Source organism: Elgaria multicarinata, chromosome 6 (genome assembly GCF_023053635.1).
Source record: "Elgaria multicarinata webbii isolate HBS135686 ecotype San Diego chromosome 6, rElgMul1.1.pri, whole genome shotgun sequence".
Classification (NCBI taxonomy): domain Eukaryota; kingdom Metazoa; phylum Chordata; class Lepidosauria; order Squamata; family Anguidae; genus Elgaria; species Elgaria multicarinata.
Window position 1 is genome coordinate 109,056,508 of NC_086176.1, and position 21,995 is coordinate 109,078,502.

Genomic DNA, 21,995 nt, shown 5'->3' on the forward strand with positions numbered 1-21,995 from the left:
GATGAATATATAATCAACACAACCACTATTATTATTATTACTGCTAATGCAGGTTTTTGGGGCGATTTGATCTGTCTCTCCTTTGTTCTTACAGTTAGAAAACATTCCTTAGTATCTGGTGTACACCTTCTTTGCTGCAACTTGAACTTGCTTCTTCTCCCTTAAGACAAAGCATACTCTCTTTCTTCCTTAAGTCTTAGAACCAAAATACCCGCTACACTGGGGGATTTATGAATCATCTTCTAGTGTGTTGCGCTTTATTAACCGCAGCCATCAAATTATCCCCCTGATAATTTATTTGATCATGGAAGCAGTGCAGGAGTTGGGGCCATTTAACCTTTGACCTCATGCTATATATTTTTTTCAAAATTAGCAGCCCCTGTTACTACATTTATTTATTTTTAAAAAGTCAAAGAGTTGAGAATGGAGATGGGGAGAAATTCACATAGTTTGCATTGTAATTTTAATGCAAATTTACCTAATTCCACACATTCGAGCCACTACACAAAGTGAAACTCAATTATCCTTCCAAATCCACACTTCTCTGAATTGTACAACCAAGTCCTCAATAAAACATGCATACAAAAGTGCGTATATTAGGGGAAATAACATTCCAAAATGCTTTACACATCTGGAAAATTTCTTGCAAATAATAAATAAATAAATCTCAAAGTTCAGGATGACTGAACTAAACTGAAGGCTGGAGAACTCCTCAAATTATGAGAAGACTGGAAAAATGAGAAACGGAGACAAACCAAAATTGACAGATTCGTCCATTCTTAGTTGAGGGATCAGTCATAAATCTCCTGATATAACATGCAAGTTGGCCCTTGCTTCATAAACCACATTTCCAAACCCTTGCTCACCTTTCTTGCTCTACTCTGAATGCCCTCCTGTTTGCTGGTTGTGACAACAACCCATTGAAGTATTCTAATTGAGGTCTGGCTGGCTCCCGAGGATGACGCAACGCAAACTAGGGGCCCCAATGAGAAAGTAGGCAAAACCTTCAAGGGCACCACACGGTCTTTCCATAAGTCTTAATGAGGTTTGACATCGTGTACTCGCAATTAGAGTGACAAAAAGAGAGAGAGCGAGTGTGTGATTTGGTTTCTTTAAAGACACACTTTCAAAGCATGAACACAGGTAAACTGGAGGTCCTAATCTCCATGAATGCTTGTGATTATGGGGCCAGTGTTGTGTTCTGAGTAAGAGACGTGATCTTTGTGATTAGCCCAAGAGGTTGGGAGTGGGGCAGGGGAATGACACCATTCCTGGATTACACCCTCAGGCCTGAAAGACAAATCTAACTTGCCGGAGGTCTCAATCCAAGAGTTACCCAAACGGCCACACCTCTTTCCTCCAACTGCCAATCATTTGGTCGTTTTCAGGCTATTTTGTGCATGTTTTTCTCCATTCTAAAATGTTGAAATGCCTCTCCAGGGGGCTTAGTTACTGGCAGTAAGTGCTATAAAGTAAAATATGCAACTATTTTAGGTATTTGGGGCAGCTCCTTTGCCTCTGGCCCCACTCCCTTTTGCCTTATCCAAAATGGAATTTGGTTCTAAACTCTGAAGCAGATGCTATCAAACAGAGAAGTTCTAACAGTGTGATACTGTACAATTTAGTGGTTATATTTGTATCCCAACTGACCCAAGGAACCGATGGTGGTGACCTAAGAACATAAGAAGAACCTTGCTGGATCAGAACAAGGGTCCATCTAGTCCAGCCTCTGTTCACACAGTAGCCAACCAGACCTCGGCCAGGGATGAACAAGCAGGACATGGGTGCAACAGCACCCTCCCACCCATGTTCCACAGTGATTAGTGTTCATAGGCATATTGCCTCTGATAACGGAGATAGCATAGAGGCATCAGGACTAGTTGTCATTGATACCCTTCTCCTCCAGGAATTTATTAAACCTCCTTTTAAACTGATTCAAATTGGTGGCCATCACAACGTCTTTAGGTAGTGAATTGCATAGTCTGACTGTGGATTGTGTAAAGAAGTCTTTCTTTTTATCCGTCTGGAATCTCCCACCAATCCAGGGTAGAACCCTTTGGGTTCTGGTGTTATAGAAGAGGGAGTTTATCTTGTTTGATCCTCACAACAATCTTGTGCCTATGGGTCAGATCATGTAACTTCTTCCCCCCCAAAGGTCACCCAATAAGCTGAAGGTTTTATTAAAGCAAACCAAGAATAGCTTTTGGGGTGGGAGTCAGTGGCACCCTCTTACAAAAATAGTGATCCAGTGATCCATTATAAGTATTGACAGTAAAGGAACTGAATTCCCCACTTCTCTACCATTTGCAGGGATCAGACACAATCTAGCATCTCAAACTATACTTTGAACTGGGTTCAAGTTGACTAATTTCAACTTGAGCTGATAAACCTGTAGCTGGGCTGTATATAATCAAAATATAAAGGCGTGTAGCTCAAATAATACTGAACACGTTTTCCTGAAACTTTATCCACTTCTGGCAAACGGGAAAAAAGTTGTAGCCCGTTTTTCATTTCTCATGATTGTCAATGGGAGGGACAAACGTCTTTGATTTCCGAACCTTGACTCGGATTCCTGAATCGAAGTCGACAGCCTCCAAATCGGTCCAAGCAAAATCAGGCCATTTTCTGGAGTTCCGGGGCAGCGTCAGGGTCAAATCACGTACATCTCTACTATAAACCTGTCTGTACTACTGTGATGCTAAATGGCTTCATTTTCTGTGCAAGATGGTAAAGGAAGCATGGTGTCACCTCTTAATTAATTTAGCTTATATAAATGAGAGCCCCCAAGATCTGTGAATCCAAAAAGTTCAAGTCCTCTTTCACTAATAGAAGAGGGGCTGGTGAAACCTATGAGTTACTCTACTTAGGGTTTCTTAAGTTTTAGCAGATAATTCTGCTACAAGAGGATGTCCTTATACCATTGGCCACCAGAGGGCAAAATCTCAATTCTGAAAAGGCCATTCTACTAGGAGAGAACTACAATACAAAGTAAGTTTTAAGCATAGGCATCATTGACCTAAACTACTTCAACAGTCCTTCCCGCTCCCCGGGGAACTCTGGGAACTGTAGTTCTGCAAGGAAGGGCAAAGATCTCTAAACAGAGCATGCACAACACAAGTCACCGAAATACAATCCCCAGGGTTCTTTGAGGGAAGCCATGCTAATTAATCTGGCATGAAAGTAACATAACAGCCTTCCCAAACCATGTGGGCGTAGGATGATGGGAGTTGTAGTCCAACATCTTGAGGACACCAGGTTGGGGGAAAGCTGAATCGTATTGTGGGGGGCGGTCTGTGAGCCCACCAGGCCCTTCCGGATGACATTGCTGGGCATAGCCACACCCCCTGACATCATTGCCCCTACCCCAGGTAATTTAGCCTGTCTCAACGCTAGGAGAGGTACGAAGATTGGAGGCTCTGGGTGAACAATTTGACTGGACTGGGTGAAGCAACCTCTTATCTTTCCTGCTTGGGCTATTCTCTCAGGATGTCTTGGGTCTGGCTAGAGGTGGTTCAAAACCCCTGCTCTCCCCCCACCCCACCCCAGCTGCAATCCCATCACTGCATTCATCTTTTCCTACTGTCCCAAACATTAGAAACGTCTGCATTCGTTCAACAGAGATCGAACACCTGAAAAGCATCAGAGGCTTGGCATGTATTACAGATACCTTCAGAGATCTCGGCGACTGAATGGCCCTCATCGCTATCAACTGCCACGCACGGGCTAGGCATATAAATAGCGGCTGGGGTGGGAGAAAAGACACTTACCTGCCAAGCTGGGAGAACCTTCCCTATGTCATTCAAATTGATTCCATCTCCATCTTCACTTTTTCCTTTTCCGATCCTGAGAGTTAGGGGTAGACAAGAAGCCAAAATCAAAACTTTGTGTGAAAATGAATTCGTGCATGTGCGCTTATAGGCAGGGGCTTACACAGGAGGACAAAAGAAACCAAGAGGTGTTTCTCAAAACTTTTCAGCGACAGAGAGCTGCTGTGGACCCTAGGGGTTGTCTATAGGTAAGCAGAATTGTATTGATTAGTTGATTGATTGCATTTCTATCCAGCTGAATAACTGAAGATGATAAGGAAATGTAAAAAAACAAAAAACCCAACCTTTCCAAATAGTCCCACAGTTAAGTGACTTCCAGAACCTACAGAATGTTGAGGAATGTCAGCTGAGGGGGGCGAAAAGGAAATTGGAGATGGGGGGGGGGGAAGTGGTACTGATTGAGCCCTGAACAACTTCACAGGTCCATGTAAGGAGGGGTTGTGTTCAGCGGGCATGTGTACCCTTCTCAGGAAGTTCCAGAAATAGTAGGAAGTTAAAAGAACAACCACTAAATAGCAATAAAACGTTCAGCTTCTTAGCTCACAACCTTTTACTGTATCACAGCACAGCATGGGAAGGTGGGTGGGAATAGTTTCCCCGGCTCTTGAAACCTCCCCCTGCCCAGGAACTCCAATCTGCACTACAAAGCTTCCATCCCACTCTGCCTGAAGTCCTGAAAAGCGGCACTCCTGTTAGGGGCTGGTTATACACAGCAGCCTTTTGTCTGGGTTCCTTCCTTTGTTATTGGCAATATTATAGGCCATTCATAAGCAGCTAACCATTCGTGGCTTCCCAGTTTGAATACCGATGATTATGATGATTTAAATTTCTTAGGAATTTAAATGCCAGGATCAGGCCAGTTCTCCTTAGTGTGTGGGAAGAGGTTTCACGAGGTCAATCAGAATCGGAAGGAGGAGGAGGAAGAGGAGGAAGACAACGACGACTAGGAATTTACCAGCCAAGATAGGAAGCGGGGAAGGATTCCTCCTTGATTCACGAAGAGTGTTGGAGGAGGCAGCTGGACAACCATCTGTCAGGGATGCTTTAGGGTGGATTCCTGCATTGAGCAGGGGGTTGGACTCAATGGGCTTGTAGGTCCCTTCCAACTCTGCTATTCTATGATTCTATGATTTCCTCCACCACTTCCTGTCTTGGCTGATTAATGTCTTCTTCTTCTTCTTCTTCTTCTTCTTCTTCTTCTTCTTCTTCTTCTTCTTCTTCTTCTTCTTCTTCTTCGAATCATAGAATAGCAGAGTTGGAAGGTGCCTACAAGGCCATCGAGTCCAACCCCCTGCTCAATGCAGGAATCCACCCTGAAGCATACCTGACAGATGGTTGCCCAGCTGCCTCTTGAATGCCTCTAGTTTGAGAGAGCCCACCACCTCCCTAGGTCATTGGTTCCATTGTCGTACTGCTCTAACAGTCAGGAAGTTTTTCCTGAGGTCCAGCTAGAATCTGGCTTCCTTTGAGCCCGTTATTCCGTGTCATGCACTCTGGGAGGATCGAGAAGAGATCCTGGCCCTCCTCTGTGTGACAACCTTTTAAGGATTTGAAGAGTGCTATCACGTCTCCCCTCAATCTTCTCTTCTCCAGGCTAAACATGCCCAGTTCAGTCTCTCTTCATAGGGCTTTGTTTCCAGACCCCTGATCATCCTGGTTGCCCTCCTCTGAACACGCTCCAGCTTGTCTGCGTCCTTCTTTAATTGTCCTTCTTCTTGAATCTGATTTTGACTGACCTCCTGAAACCCATTCCCCCACATTAGGGAGAACAGTCCTGATCCTGGCATTAAAGCAGCTATAATGATTATCCATTAAAATACAATTGTAAAATAGAATCCAATTGCACAATAGAACAGGAGGCCTGAAGATGTCAATTCTTAGGTCAGTTAGACCTAAGTCCCAAGTTCAAGCACGTCCATTCAACGGGGTCACTTACCCTTCCCTGTCTATGTGGGGGAGCGGATGCTTGGGGGTGTTGTGGAGCTTTCTGTGAAACTGGGTGAAGTCAAGTTTTTCAGGTTGCAAGTCCCAAGTGGCACCACTAGGAAGAAAGAATGAGAGGCAGAACACCTGGAATTAAACACGCTGCAACGCGAAGAATGCATCTGATAGGGGATCTGGGGTTTGAACGAACCACCTAACTCATGGTTCATATATTAGATTGATAGCAAAAGAAGGACCTAATAGGTGGTTGACAAACACAAATATAATCACTTTCAGATGCAGTTGTGGGTATAAATTCATTTAACAAGCAATTGGTTTGATAGAAAGCCTTACAGTTTTTGACAAGCAGTTGCCAATTTTTCATTTGTTATAAAGTTATAATAAAATAAAGTTTAATAGGAGATCATTAATAGACAGTTGATCTACTATTGCTTGTTAAATATAGCAACTGCATGTTAAACTTTATTTTATTTTATTATAACTTTATTACAAAGGAAAAATTAGCAACTGCTTGCCAAAAACTGTAATGCTTTCTATCAAACCAATTGCTTGTTAAAAAAAATTATACCCACAACTGCATCTGAAAGTGATTACATTTGTGGTTTTTAGCCACCTATTAGGTCCTTCTTTTGCTATCAGTTTTATTGTGAAAGTCTCTCTCTTCCTTTTTTGTCTGCAGGACAGTCTAACCAGGACTTTATGAACTTTGGGCTCGGACCCCTCTAAGCACAGAAGAACCCAAAAACATGCACCATTTTCCCAGACAGTATGAGGTCTGGCATGGACAGTTTTCATAGAATCATAGAATAGCAGAGTTGGAAGGGGCCTATAAGGCCATCAAGTCCAACCCCCTGCTCAATGCAGGAATCCACCCTAAAGCATCCCTGACAGATGGCTGTCCAGCTTCCTCTTGGAGGCCTCTACTGTGGGAGAGCCCACAACCTCCCTAGGTAACTGATTCCATTGTCGTACTGCTCTAACAGTCAGGAAGTTTTTCCTGATGTCCAGCTGGAATCTGGCTTCCTTTCACTTGAGCCCGTTTTGGTGTTTTGCAAGGTGACCCACCCACCCACCCACAGACCACCCCCCAAGTGAGGTTTTTTAAAAGAGAAAAAAGCCTCCACTGGCACGTTTTTCTTTTTGTTTAACCCCCATTCTGCGTGTATTTACATGTGTAATGTCAGGAAATAAATGGCTGCGGGTGGTGGAGTTTTTAATCTTTCCCTCCCAATAAGCAGCGGCCCCAATCCAGATCAGGGCCACATGCATTTACTCTAGAATAAAAAGAAAGAGGGGAGGGGTCAGCTAAACGCTTCATAATTGATGTGCAATTTGACCTTGAAGGGCACCTGTCACCTCCCCAAAAGTTTCGGACTCCAACTCCCATCACCCCCAGGCAGCATGGCCAACGTTCAGGGAATATGGTAGTTGTAGTGCAAAACCCCTGGAGGGTGCCGGTTTGGGGAAGGCTGCTCTAAATGATGAAACTGTCTAAAATGTTAGAACCCCGCTTTAAAGGCAACAACCAGCCTGTTGAATCAAGCAACATTGGAAGCCAGTCAGTGCAAAAGATGAGCTGAAATTGGAGCTGTTGGGTAGTATCCAATGTTACTCCTACGTAGAGCAGACTCACTGAAATCAATGGAACTTAAGTGAGTCGTTAGTGCCGGTTCCGGGTTTTTGAGGGGCCCTGGGCGAGACCTTCTCAATGACCCCCCTCCACCTTTGAGTCTACCTGCTCACTGCCAATGTCCCCAGCTGCTTTTGCTCCTCATCCTCTTCCCATCATCGCTTGACAGCCATGGAGCAAGTAGGCAGCGGCATTTACCTCCCCTCATTCACACCACCACTGGAAATTGCAATGATGAAGAGAAGGAGCAACTCCGGGGGATTTTGTCAGTGGACCCTGCTAGGCTCTGGGCCTTTGACAGGTGCCCGGCCATGCCTACCTTTGATGCTGGCCCTGGCTCCATCCCGTCTCTCCTCATCAACAAGAAGAGATACCAAAGCTGCATCAGTGGAACACTTTACAGGAGTGTGATTAGAAGAGCAGGAAGCAGGCTGAAAGTTTAACGACCTATCAAACAGAAAGGGATGGGGCAGTGCCTTTTAAAAAGACAAGCTCACCTGAAGGACTCAAGAGTATTGGCTGCCCAGATGTCTGTGCCCAACATGTCAAGGGAGCTGTCTTTGTTGCCATTCTGGAAAGAAAGAAAAAGAAGAGCCAAAAAGTCTGTATTAACGTACAAGTGATACTACATGCTTATGATAAAACTCACCCAACGTAACTCTCTGTTGACAAATCTTGGCTTAAACCAATAGTGTGAGCCAGTGACCCATTCAGAAGACACCTTACACAACGGCTTTAACCATGGTGGTTAAGCCAGAAAGCCAAGCCATGTTCAGAAGACACCTTAAACCATGTTTTTTGCTTTAGTCACCGTGGTTAAAGCCGTGGTTTAAGATGTCTTCTGAACACGGCCCAGCTTTCTGGTTTAACCACCGTGGTTAAAACCGTGGTTTAAGATATCTTCTGGACAGGGCCAGTGAAACCGAGATGAGCTGGGATACTGAACTAGAAAAAAGGGTAAACCGGTTGCATTCAAAACCTGCTATAGAGTGCAGACATAAGATCACTCAACGCAGATTTAATTATCAACCTTTGTCATGGAAGGATGATAACTAAGTGGAACGAACTGAAGGCTGAAGAGAGCTGAAGTAGTTGATCCCAGCAAGATCCCTCACTTCTCTCTCAGCTAACCAGAAACTATGTGAACAATGGAAGGATCATTCCCTCTGATAGGTGAAGCTTCAAGAAGCTTTGTGAATAGGTAGATGTTGCAGCTGAAACACAATTATAGCTGGAAATATTTAATTCAGAGAAGTTATTTCCCCCTTCATGTTGATGGGCTCACAATTCTGAGGCTAATGCAACATTTGAGTTGCTAAGACATTAAGAGCAGGCCCACACAAGGCCTGTTCAGACAACACGCTAAGCCATGGTTAGGCCCCTAACCCTTTTGCAGCAAACGGTTAGCGAGCCTGTTTAAACTGTGGTTATGTAGCCACCGTGGTTAGAAATGGTTCACACGACACAGTGGCTTGGTTCAGAAGACACTTTAAACCACGCCGTGGTTTAAAGTGTCTTCTGAACCAAGCCACTAAGGGCATAGCTAGACCTAAGGTTTATCCCTAGATCATCCAGGGGTCAAACCTGTTCATCTAGGTGACACACAGGAGATCCAGTGCTCAGGCAGGGGCGAATCCTGGATGATCCCAGGATAAACCTTAGGTCTAGCTGTGGCCTAAGTCATGGGTTCACATGACACGCTAAGCCATAAGGTTTAGCTCAAATTGTTTAAGCACTGTGGCTTAGCCTGGCATCTAGCAGAGTACAGTAGCCAATATGGGCCACCTCCTATTTTTCATTGCCTGGGGTGAGCTGCGTCTGGCTTGGTGGGCAGGTTGTCCAGGCCTGCACTTCAGTGTTACTAAGGTACTGCCCATTCCTTCCCTCACTGCTGGCTCCAGTTCTTTGAGGGTCCTTGAGCAAGACAGGCTCAATGGGATTGCAGTGAGTCTATCTTCTCGCCACCACTGCCCCCAGCTGCTCCTACTTCTCGTTACCATTTGCTTGCATGACAGGCAGAGAGAACCAGTGAGCCAGTAGCTAGTGGTATCCACTGCTCCTTCTCAGCACCACCAGCAGCATCACACTCCTGACTGCCACTTTCCCTCAGGATACCGAGCAAACATCCGCATGCTCTCAAGCTCTTGTGTTAGCCCATGTGTCTAGAAAAGGGATGGGAAGTATCTATTTTCGACAGCAAAACCCCAGACAGCAGGAGTACTGGGTTCAAAAAGAGCCCCCTACATTTAGTTTTTGGATCTCTAAAAGCTTGGGAAATTTTGAAAACTGGCCTAAGCATGTCTGCAAAAATAGACTTCTGGCATTAGCTATCGATTAAAATGGTCCAACTCGGTGAAATTTTACAGTCAATTCAGAGGGAGTTGAGCATTTCACTAGCAATGGTTTCAGAAATAGGTTAAAATTGTCGAGAAGAAACATATACTTTTTTGTGACTGCAGCTTTCTTTTTGTTCTTCCATACACATACTTTACTTTTTTAATGTACAGGATGGGTTGATGCCCTGGGTTCTCTTTTTATGTACGCTATATATATAGTGTACATAAAAACACTATATTTTATGTATATAAAACATAAAATATTTTATGTTTTAAAGGATCAATGAGAAAAAAGAGAAGAGCATGAGCATTTTGTTCTGCTAAAAAAGCCCAGAAAGTACAAGAGGCCTGATTGGAGTTTCATTTTTAAGTTATCAGAGGATAGGTCAGCTGCCAGCCTGTCTCCCTGGCTACCATCTATCTGTGTTCCATACACCACGGGTAGATAACATGGTGCTTGCAGGCCTCAGTGTGTGCCCCAGACACCTTCTCTGGTGCACGCTGAGACACCCTACTCCTCCCTGTTTTTATTTAAAAAGTACTTTCATATTTTCTTACCGGCAGCTAAAATTGCTTCAAAGTGAAGTGGGAGCCTCTAGCTGCCGCCATCTTAATTTCCCATGAATGCCTCTGGGCAGGTTAGTTGTCCTTTGTGACTACTCATGCCCACCTGTGGCCGCCATATTGTGGTTGTGCTCAGGACAGTTTCTCAAATTTCGAGATGTGTCTATGGGCCCGAAACGTGGCCTAACTCTGCCATACACCATGAAGTTCCATCTCTGGATTAGGATATGCTTTAAAATGTAAAACGTAAATCTTGAGTTTGGCAACCCAGAAAAAATGGTGGAATTTCACATAAGTGTACACATGTGTGTCATTTACACTGGTGGATTCTAAATGACAGAATTCTGGGGTGTTACGGTGGTAGAATGTGGCCCCTTATTGAGAAGTAAGGCCTAGTTTGTCCAACTACAGGTGCCATACAACACACACACTCACACACACAGGATCTTGCCCTTAAAGCACAAGGCCTACAATGCACAACACTCAACAGATGAGACGCCATTTACAGCTTTCCTAGCCTGTCTTTCATCACCATCACCATCTCCACCACCACCAGAGGATACCTTGGTTGAATGTCTGAACTGGCTGCTTCTCCCTCGGCCGTCAGACTTTGATACAGACCCAGGCCTGGAGCCTGAACTAGGCCTGGAGCCTGAGCTGCCACTGCTGCTGTGATCCCACTCTTCCTGGAAACAATAAACAGCTCGCTTTAGTCAGGACGCTGGATGGGATGGATCCTTGGTCTGATCCAGCATGACTCTTCTTATATTTCTATGTGTGCTCTCATACAATTGTAAATAAAGGCATCTTAATCAAAGTAACCTGCCTATCCAGACATGAATACGAATTACAGCCAGCTACACCCTACTTCAGTCCTTCAGTGGGCCAGTTCAGACAACATGCTAAGCCATGGCTAGGCCTCTAACCCTTTTGCAGCAAATGGTTAAGTGGGCATGTTTAAACCGTGGTTATGGAGCCACTATGGTTAGGAATGGTTCACACAACACGCTAAGCCATAAAGTGTAGCTCAAAATACTTAACCACCGTGGCTTTGCATGTTGTCTGAACAGGGTCAGTGTCTCCATCTCAGCAGCTCGGCAAATTCTGCAACCAAACTCAGGCCCACATATTACCAGAAGGCAAAGAATGCACATGCAGTGTAGTAATGCAGGCCAGCCGAACTAGGAATAGGGAGACGCAGGTTCAAATCCCCCCACTCAGCCATGAAGTTCACTGGCTAGCCTCGAGGCAGACAACATACCTCACACAGTTTCAGCGAGGAGTTTATGCTCCTTGGAGGAAGAGCATAATTAAGGCCAGATACATCATCAGCCGTTGTACTCTTTCCTAGCCTAGTTTCAAAACAAAGGTTGCAATCCTATGAATGCTTGCCCGGGAGTAAGCCACACGGATCATGTTGAGGCTTAGAACTGAGTATTGCACAGAACTGAACTTTAAGGCTGCAATCCCATCCTCACCTAAACCCACAGCACACTGTACTCAGACTTGGGTAGGTTTGCACAGTATTTATTTATTTATTTATTTATTTATTATTAATTACATTTCTATACCGCTCAATAGCCGGAGCTCTCTGGGCGGTTCACAAAAATTAAAAACATTCAAAGTATAAAACAACAGTATAAAACCATAATATAAAATACAATATAAAAGCTCAACCAGATAAAAACAGCAGCAATGCAAAATTACAGATTTAAAACACCAAGTTAAAATTTATTTATAGACTGTTAAAATGCTGGGAGGATAAAAAGGTCTTCACCTGGCGTCTAAAAGCATATAATGTAAGTGCCAAGTGAACCTCCTTAGGGAGCTCATTCCACAGCCGGGGTGCCACAGCAGAGAAGGCCCTCCTCCTAGTAGTAAAAGTACAGTTCCCTAGTAAAACTAAGGGAACTGTATGTGGGTTGGGGGTTGGGGTAAGTCCCAAATATAGAGCTTGGGTCTTTCGCAAATCGCTGGCAGAAGCAGGGGAGTTGCCACCAAGAATATTCCACGTGTCCTCATGGTTCAAAGTTAGTGTGCTGTACTAGTGTAAAGCCATGCCACCACGGGGGCTAGTAGTCCTGTTCCTTGCCTTCTTATTTGCCCCTCAGTCCCCTCATCACAGGGGGGCTCATGAAGAATGCAAAAGTGGCTCATGCATAGTGAATCCCCCCCCTCCAAAATTTGCATGAGGCATGGACCCACCCCACTCCCCACTGGCAGCGAAAACATAAGCGCGAAGCTAAAGCCCAGGGGGGCTGCCTTTGCATCACACTGATTGGCTGAACAGGGCTGTCCGTCATCCTGCTGGCGGAGGGGCTGCCCTGGCTGTATGGGATACAGGAAATTAATTGGTATTAAAGCTCAAGCACTGAACTTTTTCAAACTCTCAGAATTTTCTGCATGTCTATACTGCTCAAGCAAGTATAGACCACAATACCTGATGGAACGCCTCTCCCGACATGAACCTACCTGTACACTGCGCTCAGCATCTAAGGTCCTCTGAGTGCCTACTCCAAGGGAAGCTCGGAGGATGGCAACAAGGGAGAGGGCCTTTTCGGTGGTGGCCCCCCCGACTGTGGAATGATCTCCCCGATGAGGCTCGCCTGGCACCAACACTGTTATCTTTTAGGCTCCAGGTCAAGACTTTTCTCTTCTCCCAGGCATTTAACACCATTTAACAACGCTAAGTTTGTTTTTTAATGGACCCCCAGAACTCTTGTTTTTAAATGGATGCTGTTGTTTTTATACTGTTGTTTTTATGTTTTTAAATGTTGTATACTTTTAATGTTTACTGTTTTTAACTTTTCTAAACCACCCAGAGAGCTTCAGCTATGGGGCGGTGTATAAACGTAACAAATAAATAAATAAATAAAATAAAACAAAAATGAGCAAAATCAACTAGATCTCGAGTAATATGCATCACACTACTGTATTCTTATATAGATAGCTGAGACATAGGGAAAGACGTAGCCCCAAAGGTGTGTACAGAGCCTTAAATGTATACTACAGGTTGGCAATGTGTGGCCCTCCAGATTTTTTTATATTTTTTTTTACTACAACTCCCAGCAGCCTTAGCTGGCATAGCCAATACTGAGGGATCATGGGAGTTGCAGGCCAAAAAAATATCACCAACAGATTTTTACAAAGATTATGAGCATCTTGTTTTCAAAGCCCTCTCATGTACGAACATCCCTACAGGATTCATAAACACATACAGCCTCATTACCACAAGAAAAAACAACAACAGCATCAAAGACAATCCTGCTAGGACTGTTGCCCACCAGGAGAATGCAAATGCATGCTTTGTATAATAAGTCACACATCTCCCCCACACACATGCTGCTCTAAACAGCAGTAGAAATTATTCCGCTTTCCACAGCTTTGCTCGTTCAGCTAGGCAAAATGATAGCAGAGCATGAATATGCAGTTTTTTTAAAAAAAACATTAAAACAACTGAACTTTCATTCTTCGCACTCACGAAGCCAAGCCTGATTGTAGCAATTTTGCAGTACAAAAAGGATAGCAATAGCTTGATTCTGAATCCAGACAGTGCTGAGCGTACGACTGGGTTCAGACAACACGATAACCAGTGGTGGTTTAAAGAGTTGATGGTTGTTCATTTAACCCACCATTGGTTATCGTGTTGTGTTGCGGGAGTTTTTTAAACCAATGCTTGGATATTTGGCCGAAATAACCAACGCAAATAACCAACGCTGTGCAAAGTTGGCTATTTGAACCACTGTTGATTATCGTGTTGTGTGGACGCCACCATTGATTATTTCCTTAGCCATCGTTGGTTATTTTGTCAGCCACAGAGTCGCAAAGCAAGAGTGGTCAAAGCAGCAGCTGCCGCTCTAGTCCAGCCAGCAGGTTAGGTTTTCAGCAACAATGGCTGATGGGATATTAGCGGGAGGACTGGAACAGTGAGAGAGCGCCAGGGATTAATGCGTCAACTCAGTGTGGACTAAGAGTCAACTCAACGCTGCTCCTAATCCACACCACAGTTGATTATTATATCGTGGGGGAGTATCCTCTAGAAAAACAACTGTTGAGTTGATTATTACCCCACTGTTGACTATCTCATTGTCCGAACGCAGCCTACATCGTCCCAAAAGGGAAGGGTGTTTGAGGCCGTTCAGTTCAGGAAAGAAAAAGAAAGAAAAAGAAGACAACTAATGGGGGAATATGATAGAGACTTAAAAGTTATGCATGGTATGGGAAAAGCGGAGAAACGGATATATTTTTCCTCTCCCTTCCTTATAAATTTCATCCAATGAAACTGACTGTTAGTAGATTCAGAAGGACAGAGAAAAGAAAGTACTTCATCACAACTATGTTAATATACCATATTTTCTTGCCACAGAATGTGGAAATAGGTACTGGCTAAGATGGCTTTAAAAAAAGAAAAGAAAGAAAGAGTGGACTGGATAAATGCATGGAGGGGGAGAGGTCTGGCACGGGCGATAAATCATTTTAACTAAATGGAACCTCCATATTCCGAAGCAGAATACCTCCAGTAAGAAGTTGCCTGGCGTCAAACAGACAAGGACTGTTGCCTCCGTATCCTGCTTGTGAAACATGATGCTGAACTAGATGGACCCTTGGTCTGATCCAGCAGAGCTCTTCTTACACTTGCTGCAGTATGGGGTGTTGAACCTCAGGCTTGAGGTCCTAATCCGTCCCTCCAGCATCCTTCAGATGGCTGTGCCCCCTTCCTCTATTATTTCTATAGCAGCATATACACCCATACATCCATAAACACACACATACAGAGAGACAGAGACTGAGAGACAGACAGAGAGTCTCATCCTACACCTTAGCTAAACACCACATAAATAAAAATCACAAACATTAAAAAAAGAAGCTGTAAGATTGATCCAGGGGACACTGCGTTATTGATCCAGTTCGCATGTCAGCAACAACCCATGGTTAATGAAACTGTGGGTTGTTGAAAATTAAGTAGGAGTGGGCGTGCATGGTGGTACCTGTCACCCACTTCTGCTGTGATAAACAACCCACGGATGCCCAGTTCCTGGTTTGTTTACGTGACGCCTGAACCCAGAACTCTGGGTGGGTAGGGTATGAACAACACAGAGTTTGAACCCATGGGTTTGTTAGCTGTGGGTTGTTGTTGGCATGAGAACCGGGTCATTGATGTCACAGGAACTGGTCAATAAACACTACCACAGCAAGCTTTTCCTGAGTTGAAACTGAAATGCACTGAAAATGTATGAGTTTTTTTCCAGAGCTCTTCGCAGGATAGAAAAAGGCACATTAATTTGGAAAGCCATGACAACTCTAACAAACCACTCCCTCGCTCTTAAAAAAATTACATCCGTCTTCAGGTTTAATAAAACTAGCCTTTCAGGCCAGTTTTGACAGTGTGGCGTAGTGGTTAGAGTGTTGGACTGGGACTCAGGAGATCTGGGTTCTAGTCCCCCACTTGGCCATGAAGCTCACTGGGCGACTTTAGGCCCATCACTGACGCTCAGCCTAACCTACCTCACAGGGTTGTTGTTGTGAGGATAAAATGGAGAGGAGGATCACCACGTGAGCTCCCTAGGGTTCTTTGCAAGAAGAAAAATGCTGGTAGCTAAACATCTTAATAAATAATAAATAAATTAAATAAATAATGGAAGTTTCACTGCCACCACCACCCTCCCTATCCCCAAATCTAACAAAGGGAGTCAAGGCTTCTAGTTGACTGTGAATAGGGTGACCATATGAAAAAGAGGACAGGGCTCCTGTACCTTTAACACTTGCATAGAAAAGGGAATTTCAGCAGGTGTCATTTGTAGATATGGAGAACCTGGTGAAATTTCCTCTTCATCACAAAAGTTAAAGCTGCAGGAGCTATACTAGAGTGACCAGATTTAAAAGAGGGCAGGGCACCTGCAGCTTTAATGGTGTGATGAATAGGAAATTTCACCAGGTTCTCCATATATACAAATGACACCTGCTGAAATTCCCCTTTCAATACAACTGTTAAAGATACAGGAGCCCTGTCCTCCTTTTCATATGGTCACCCTAACTGTGAATATATCCCAGCATAACCCATGAAAGTAAGGACATAAAACAGGTAGATAATCTGCATGCATTCAGATCATATTCCTGAATATACAGATTCCTGAATGCAAATACATTAGCAGCACAACCCTAAGTATGCCTATTCAGAAGTAAGTCCCACTATGTTCAGTGGGACTTACTTCCAGGTGAGTACAGGCTGAAATAAACTCAACAGGTTTGCTTTTTAAACAGACCTGCTTAAGACTATGTTGCAAGGTATTTCAAGGCTGAGTAATAGATTTCTTTGTTAGTTAATTCTGACGTAGGCTAGATTTCTTGGCAAAAGAGCTAATTCAGGAAGCTTTGATAAGTAAGAAGTGTTTGTCAGCCCATAGGTCTCGCAGTCTAGCATCTCAGGTTTAGCAAAAGTTACCTTGCCAAACACACTAAGGTTTAGCAAAGGTTACAGAGACACTAAACTGTCTTCCAAAGTCCTTTGCTTTGATTGAGCTCGATCAGCTTTCATAGCCCAGTAAGTACAGGTACCAGAGTTCAAGGTGTTCCCAATAGCTTCCATGGCCAACACTGTTTGGGACACCTCTCTGAAAGAAAACTAGGAACCACACAGGCAAAGCTAGGATACTGCACTGAAGAGGGAGGGGCAGCCTTCCAAATTAATTTCCCCCTGCATAATGAAAATGACAGAGTTGGTGTGTCTGAATTAAGGCCTCTCCAGAGGGGACATCTTCCTCCAGAAAATAACTTCCAGAGTGATCTCCTTGAAAGAATACTTCTTAAAACCAAACTACACATTATGCAAAATGTGTGTGTGGTGTGAATGGAAACTTTTTTGTTTTTTAACGTACCCCTTACCTGCCCATGGGGGATTCCAGGAAATCATGTCGGAGGGCAGGAGGTTTAACCCTGCCCTCCCAGAGTATGGTGGTCCCAATCCAAAGTGGGGCCACACATTTACAGTAGAGTAAAAAGAAAGACAAGCATAATGTGTATCCTAGAAACTTCACCTTGGAACTGAAGATTCAGATGAATTTAAGAGAGAGGACTGGTGCGCAGTCACCAAAAAAAACATCACATCCCACTTGCAAATCTTGCTTTGAAAATTGTCAAATGATCCACGGCTCGGATGTGAACCTCAAAGTCTACAGCTGGGGAAAACGCACACAACGCCGTCATTTCTGGCTAACGGATCGTATTTCCCTTACCTGGTTTTGATTATGTGGTGCTGAGCCCTTGCCTCTGAAGGAGGAACCGCTGACTTCTATCTGTTCGTTACAGTCAGCTGTCCACTGAAAAAGAGGGAACAGAAAGTCATTGAGTGAAATCATTGGTTTGAGGGACACTGCACAGTTAAAGTTATGCGTGACAGGAGAACAACTTTAGAAAGGGAATTGCCTTCAGACTTGAAACTGGGAAGGGGAAAAACAATCTTAGGCCAGCATTCCAAGTTGGTGCGGAGAAGCTACTGAAACATTTATTAACATGTCTATCCACATGGCAGCTATTTGTAGCACATCATGAACATAGAAGGTTTTTTTAAAGTCTCTTTTCCAGTTTACAGATGTTGCTTTGCCTGGTTGCCTGGAAAACATTATTATTCTTCATAGGTGACTAGCTCAGCAGGTATGAAAGATTGGCTGAGACTGCTTTCACAAGACACTCTCGAGTAGTTTATGGCTTCATTTGGACAGTAAGTTTAACTATGGTTTTGTTTATGCGAATGAGGCTGGGTAAACCTGGGGCCTGCATGCTTCCATTTACAATTAACCACAGTTGCATTACATCCAAACCCATAACCGAACCCTAAATAGAGCCTATGGTTTATTGAAACAAGCCAGCTTCATGAACCTCATCTTGAAATTGGCTTGTTTCAATAACCCATAGGTAAGACTAGCCACCATTTGTCCAAGTTCACACATCATCCTAAACTGCTGTTTGTTAAAAATGGAAGCAAAGGTTGTTGCTCTTCCCTGGGCTGCCCCAAAAGGTGGGGAGGGGGGGCATGCAACCCCAAGACTCACCCCAGTCTGTTCATATAAGTCTAACGTTTAAACCATAACTTAGTATTGCATCTGAAGAAGGCCTGTGTGTTGACTGCTGCACCTGTGAGATGTGTGGTCAACAACAGCCGTAATATCCAACATTAACATTTTTCCTCATGGAAGGAAGGCCAAGAACCCAAAGGCAGTGCTACTGTCCAGAAAAAAATGGCAACGGCCATCCATTAGGTTCACCCATAAGATCTGTTTACTGTAAACAAAAATAAAATGCAACTCCATTAAACAATTGGATTATTGCATTGAGAACCACTACTGCTTGCATTTTACACTCCACCACGCTGTCTTACGTTTCCACCACCATGGGGCAGGGGGAACAGGGCTTGAAAGTCTTCCAGATGGCAACTCAATGGCTGTGTTTGCCTTCCATGGCCAGAGCCCAACAACGGGACAGACCCACATGGGCGGAGAGCCACTGTCATCCCCTGGCACAGGCAGAAGGTACTGACTTGCTTTTAGACTTAACGGAAAATTTTCCATTTCAGATATTCACCAGCAACAATGAATGGATGCCAATTGCAATACAATATTAGGCAAGTGTAGCAGTTTCAGAGTTGCAATTAATGCTTTTCAGGTGATGATTCCAAGCAAGTATGTGAGAGAATACATATATGTCTCACTGTGAAATGGAACTAATAAGTAGTAACAGCAAAGTAAAAGTGTCCCAACAACCTCAGCGGAAGATTGTTGAAATACATGAGAGCATGTCATTCTTCAGATTGCTAAAATGTATTAGTATGTCAATAGTTTACAGAACTTTTCTGTCCCCTTCCCATTTATATTTAAACGAGTACATGCTACTGTCTTTTTCCCCTCTCGAAAAATTCTGGTCAAATATTGGTGGAGTAGTGGGACAAAACAAATAAACATGTGGCACTTTTGTGTGTGTGTGTGAGGTTTACTAAACACAAGTAATATACTCTCTGTAAACACAAGTCATTTACTAAACACAATGTACTCTCTGACGGCCCTCCCTCCAATGTTTTTGCGTTCCTGGCAGCCACCTGCGAACCATCCTTTAAAAGTTCTTCACATTAATAATTTCCCCTATATGCTGTTCCTTTGGGACAATTTGGATGGCTACTGTTTACCTTCCCATAATACCACTGACCAATGCTACAATGGGAACATTGGGGGGAAGTTTTGAACTGGTGGCTTACACTCCCAGCTGCTGGTTGGCTCAGCCAGGGCACAGAGCTTCCTGAGGGTGCTGAGTCCCGACGCTGGTCCTGGAATACCAGGACCACAGAACAAAGAATTTTGCTTGCAAGGGGTATGTAGCATTGTAGCATGTCTCCATTTCATTGCAACCTGAAAATAATGTCTTCTTCGGAGCACAGCTGAGGGCAAACTTTAATCACACCTTGACTCACCTTTGATGGGGCCCCAGGGAATAGATAGCTAGGAACCGGGACTTGATCTGACCGCTGGTTGATCCCTCTGTTCTAAAGAAAGACACCTGCTTTGTTGTAAATTGTAACCCCAATTTCCCATCCTTTGTATGAGTTGCCGTTCTCTGCACCAACCTGAGAGACGTTAGACTGCGTTTTCTCGCTCTCCCCGTCTCCTTCCGTCTTGTCGGTCAACAAGCCTTGGACTTGATACTCCAAAACATAGCTGTCGATGAATCGCTCCAACTCCTCAATCTCCTGTGAACGGTTGCTCCCTGCCTCGGATGAGGCCGAAGCCACGGAAGAATTTTCCATCGCTCTGGATAAGGAACCAGGAATGGAAGGAGCCTGAGGGGGGAAAGCAGAGAAGATACAATTGTAACTATAAGCCAGTGTTTTTTTAATACAGAATCTGAGAAGTTGCACACTATGTTCATTCCCTTCCCCTTCAAAACTAATTATATTTTAAGTGATCAGAATAGGGTTATTATGGAAGTTAAGGCTATCAATAGCTACTAGTCATGATGGCTATATATTTCCTCCAGGATCAGAGGCAGTATGCCTCTGAATACCAGATTCAAGACAGATAAAAGGAAGTGCTTCTTCAGACAGCACATAGTTAAACTATGGAATACACTACCTACCACAAGATGTGGTGATGGCCACCAATTTGGATGGCTTTAAAAGGGAGTTGGATGAATTCCTGGAGGAGAAGGCTATCCATGGCTACGAGTCCTGATGGCTAAATGCAACCTCCAGTATCAGAGGGCAGTAACCCTGTGTGCACCAGTTGCTGGGGAACATGGGTGGGAGGGTGTTGTTGCACCATGTTGTACTTGTGGTTCTCTGGTCAACAGCTGGTTGGCCACTGTGCGAACAGAGTGCTGGAATAGATGGACCCCTGGTCTGATCCAGCAGTGCTCTTCTCATGTTCTTACTCAGAAGTAGGGGCAGGAAAAGAGAGGGGTCTCAGGGGAGGTTCCTGCCCCCTTGATGTCATCCAGCCCGCTGTATTGGTCAGGGATCGATCTGGCCTGCTGTATTGGAGGGCAAATCCAGCCCCCGGACCAAAAAAGTTGCCCGCTCCCTGCTGAAAATTTTCCATGCATTTCTCTGATAACAACAAATCTTGCATACAAGCAGTGTTGTGATTCACCAAACCATTTTTTAAAAAAATGTAATTTATTTTCTGGGTGTTGTTCTTCTCTATTTTAATTTGTTTATTTTGAATTATTATAACTCCTGACAAAGGACTCATAATCCGAAACACTGAGCTCTTCTGGATACAACTAAAAAAATATTCTACGAATTCTTCCAGCACCAGAGCCTGTCTCTTTTGCACTTACGCTGTTGTCTATATGCCTAGGTTTTGGGCTTTCTATAGAGTCATCAGTTTGGTCCTGTTGGGAACAAGATGGCATAATCCAACAGGGCTCTTCTTATATTTTTAGCACTGAACTCTGCTCCTTCCACAACCACAATGTTCCATCCCCACTATGTATCAAAGCATCCCACAAGCTCAAATTCACCTGATTTACAGGATGACAAAATTGGTACTTTATGTCCGCAAGCGTCAGAAAACCACTGCCGGGTACATACATAAGCACAAACGTCCTAATTAGTAGCAACTCTGAAAAAGGGAACATTCTTCTACTTTCCACTCAGAACGTGAGTTCTACAGCCCAGCCAAAGCCATGCCACACCTGTGACTGAATAGTAGAAGTCTTTCTTCTAATACTCTAAGGAACAAAACAGACATTCCCTTCAACCAGTGTGTAGCAGCTACATCTTTTGTTGATGTTTACTCTGGAGTAGGCTCAGGGGCCCAAATTGGATCAGGACTCTAGTGTGGGGGTAGTGGGGCTTTTAAGATCTAGATAAGGGCCCCTGTACCTACCCTAGAGAACAAATGAACAGAAGACATAGCTGCTAGCTAGATACTGATTTAAAAGAATGTCTGTTTGGGAACTTAAGGGGAGGATCTACAGTGACAATGAGGAACAAGATGGTTAAACAAGAGAATCAGTTGCCAAGGTCAACGAGCGGAGCCATCAGGGTCGTACTTTGGGGCAGACGTACAGGGCCCAACTCTGCAGAATGCGCAGAAGGGCCCTCAAAGGCCTCAGGCCTGGTTTATCACATTTCGAAGGAAGGGATTTAATACTCATTGCCCTTTAAAAGGGGTGTGTGTCCCCCCTAAGACTGTTAAGTTCAGAATC

At 44.1% G+C, this 21,995-nt stretch overlaps 1 protein-coding gene across 4 annotated transcripts in view; it reads right to left on the reverse strand.

Annotated features, from left to right (window-relative positions):
- The window catches only part of CTIF (cap binding complex dependent translation initiation factor), a 202,176-nt gene that overhangs the window by 126,958 nt on the left and 53,223 nt on the right, over positions 1–21,995 (reverse strand). For 2 of the 4 annotated variants that reach the window (XM_063128267.1, XM_063128266.1), the window contains exons 2-7: positions 19,912–20,124; positions 17,534–17,617; positions 10,865–10,987; positions 7,899–7,972; positions 5,764–5,868; positions 3,768–3,843 (exon numbers count right to left, since the gene is read on the reverse strand). In XM_063128267.1, coding sequence (XP_062984337.1) covers positions 3,768–3,843; positions 5,764–5,868; positions 7,899–7,972; positions 10,865–10,987; positions 17,534–17,617; positions 19,912–20,091 — 642 coding nt within the window. In that variant the 5' untranslated portion in view covers positions 20,092–20,124. The remainder of the gene's footprint in view (positions 1–3,767; positions 3,844–5,763; positions 5,869–7,898; positions 7,973–10,864; positions 10,988–17,533; positions 17,618–19,911; positions 20,125–21,995) is intronic. The other 2 variants (XM_063128269.1, XM_063128268.1) reach the window with 1 other exon arrangement.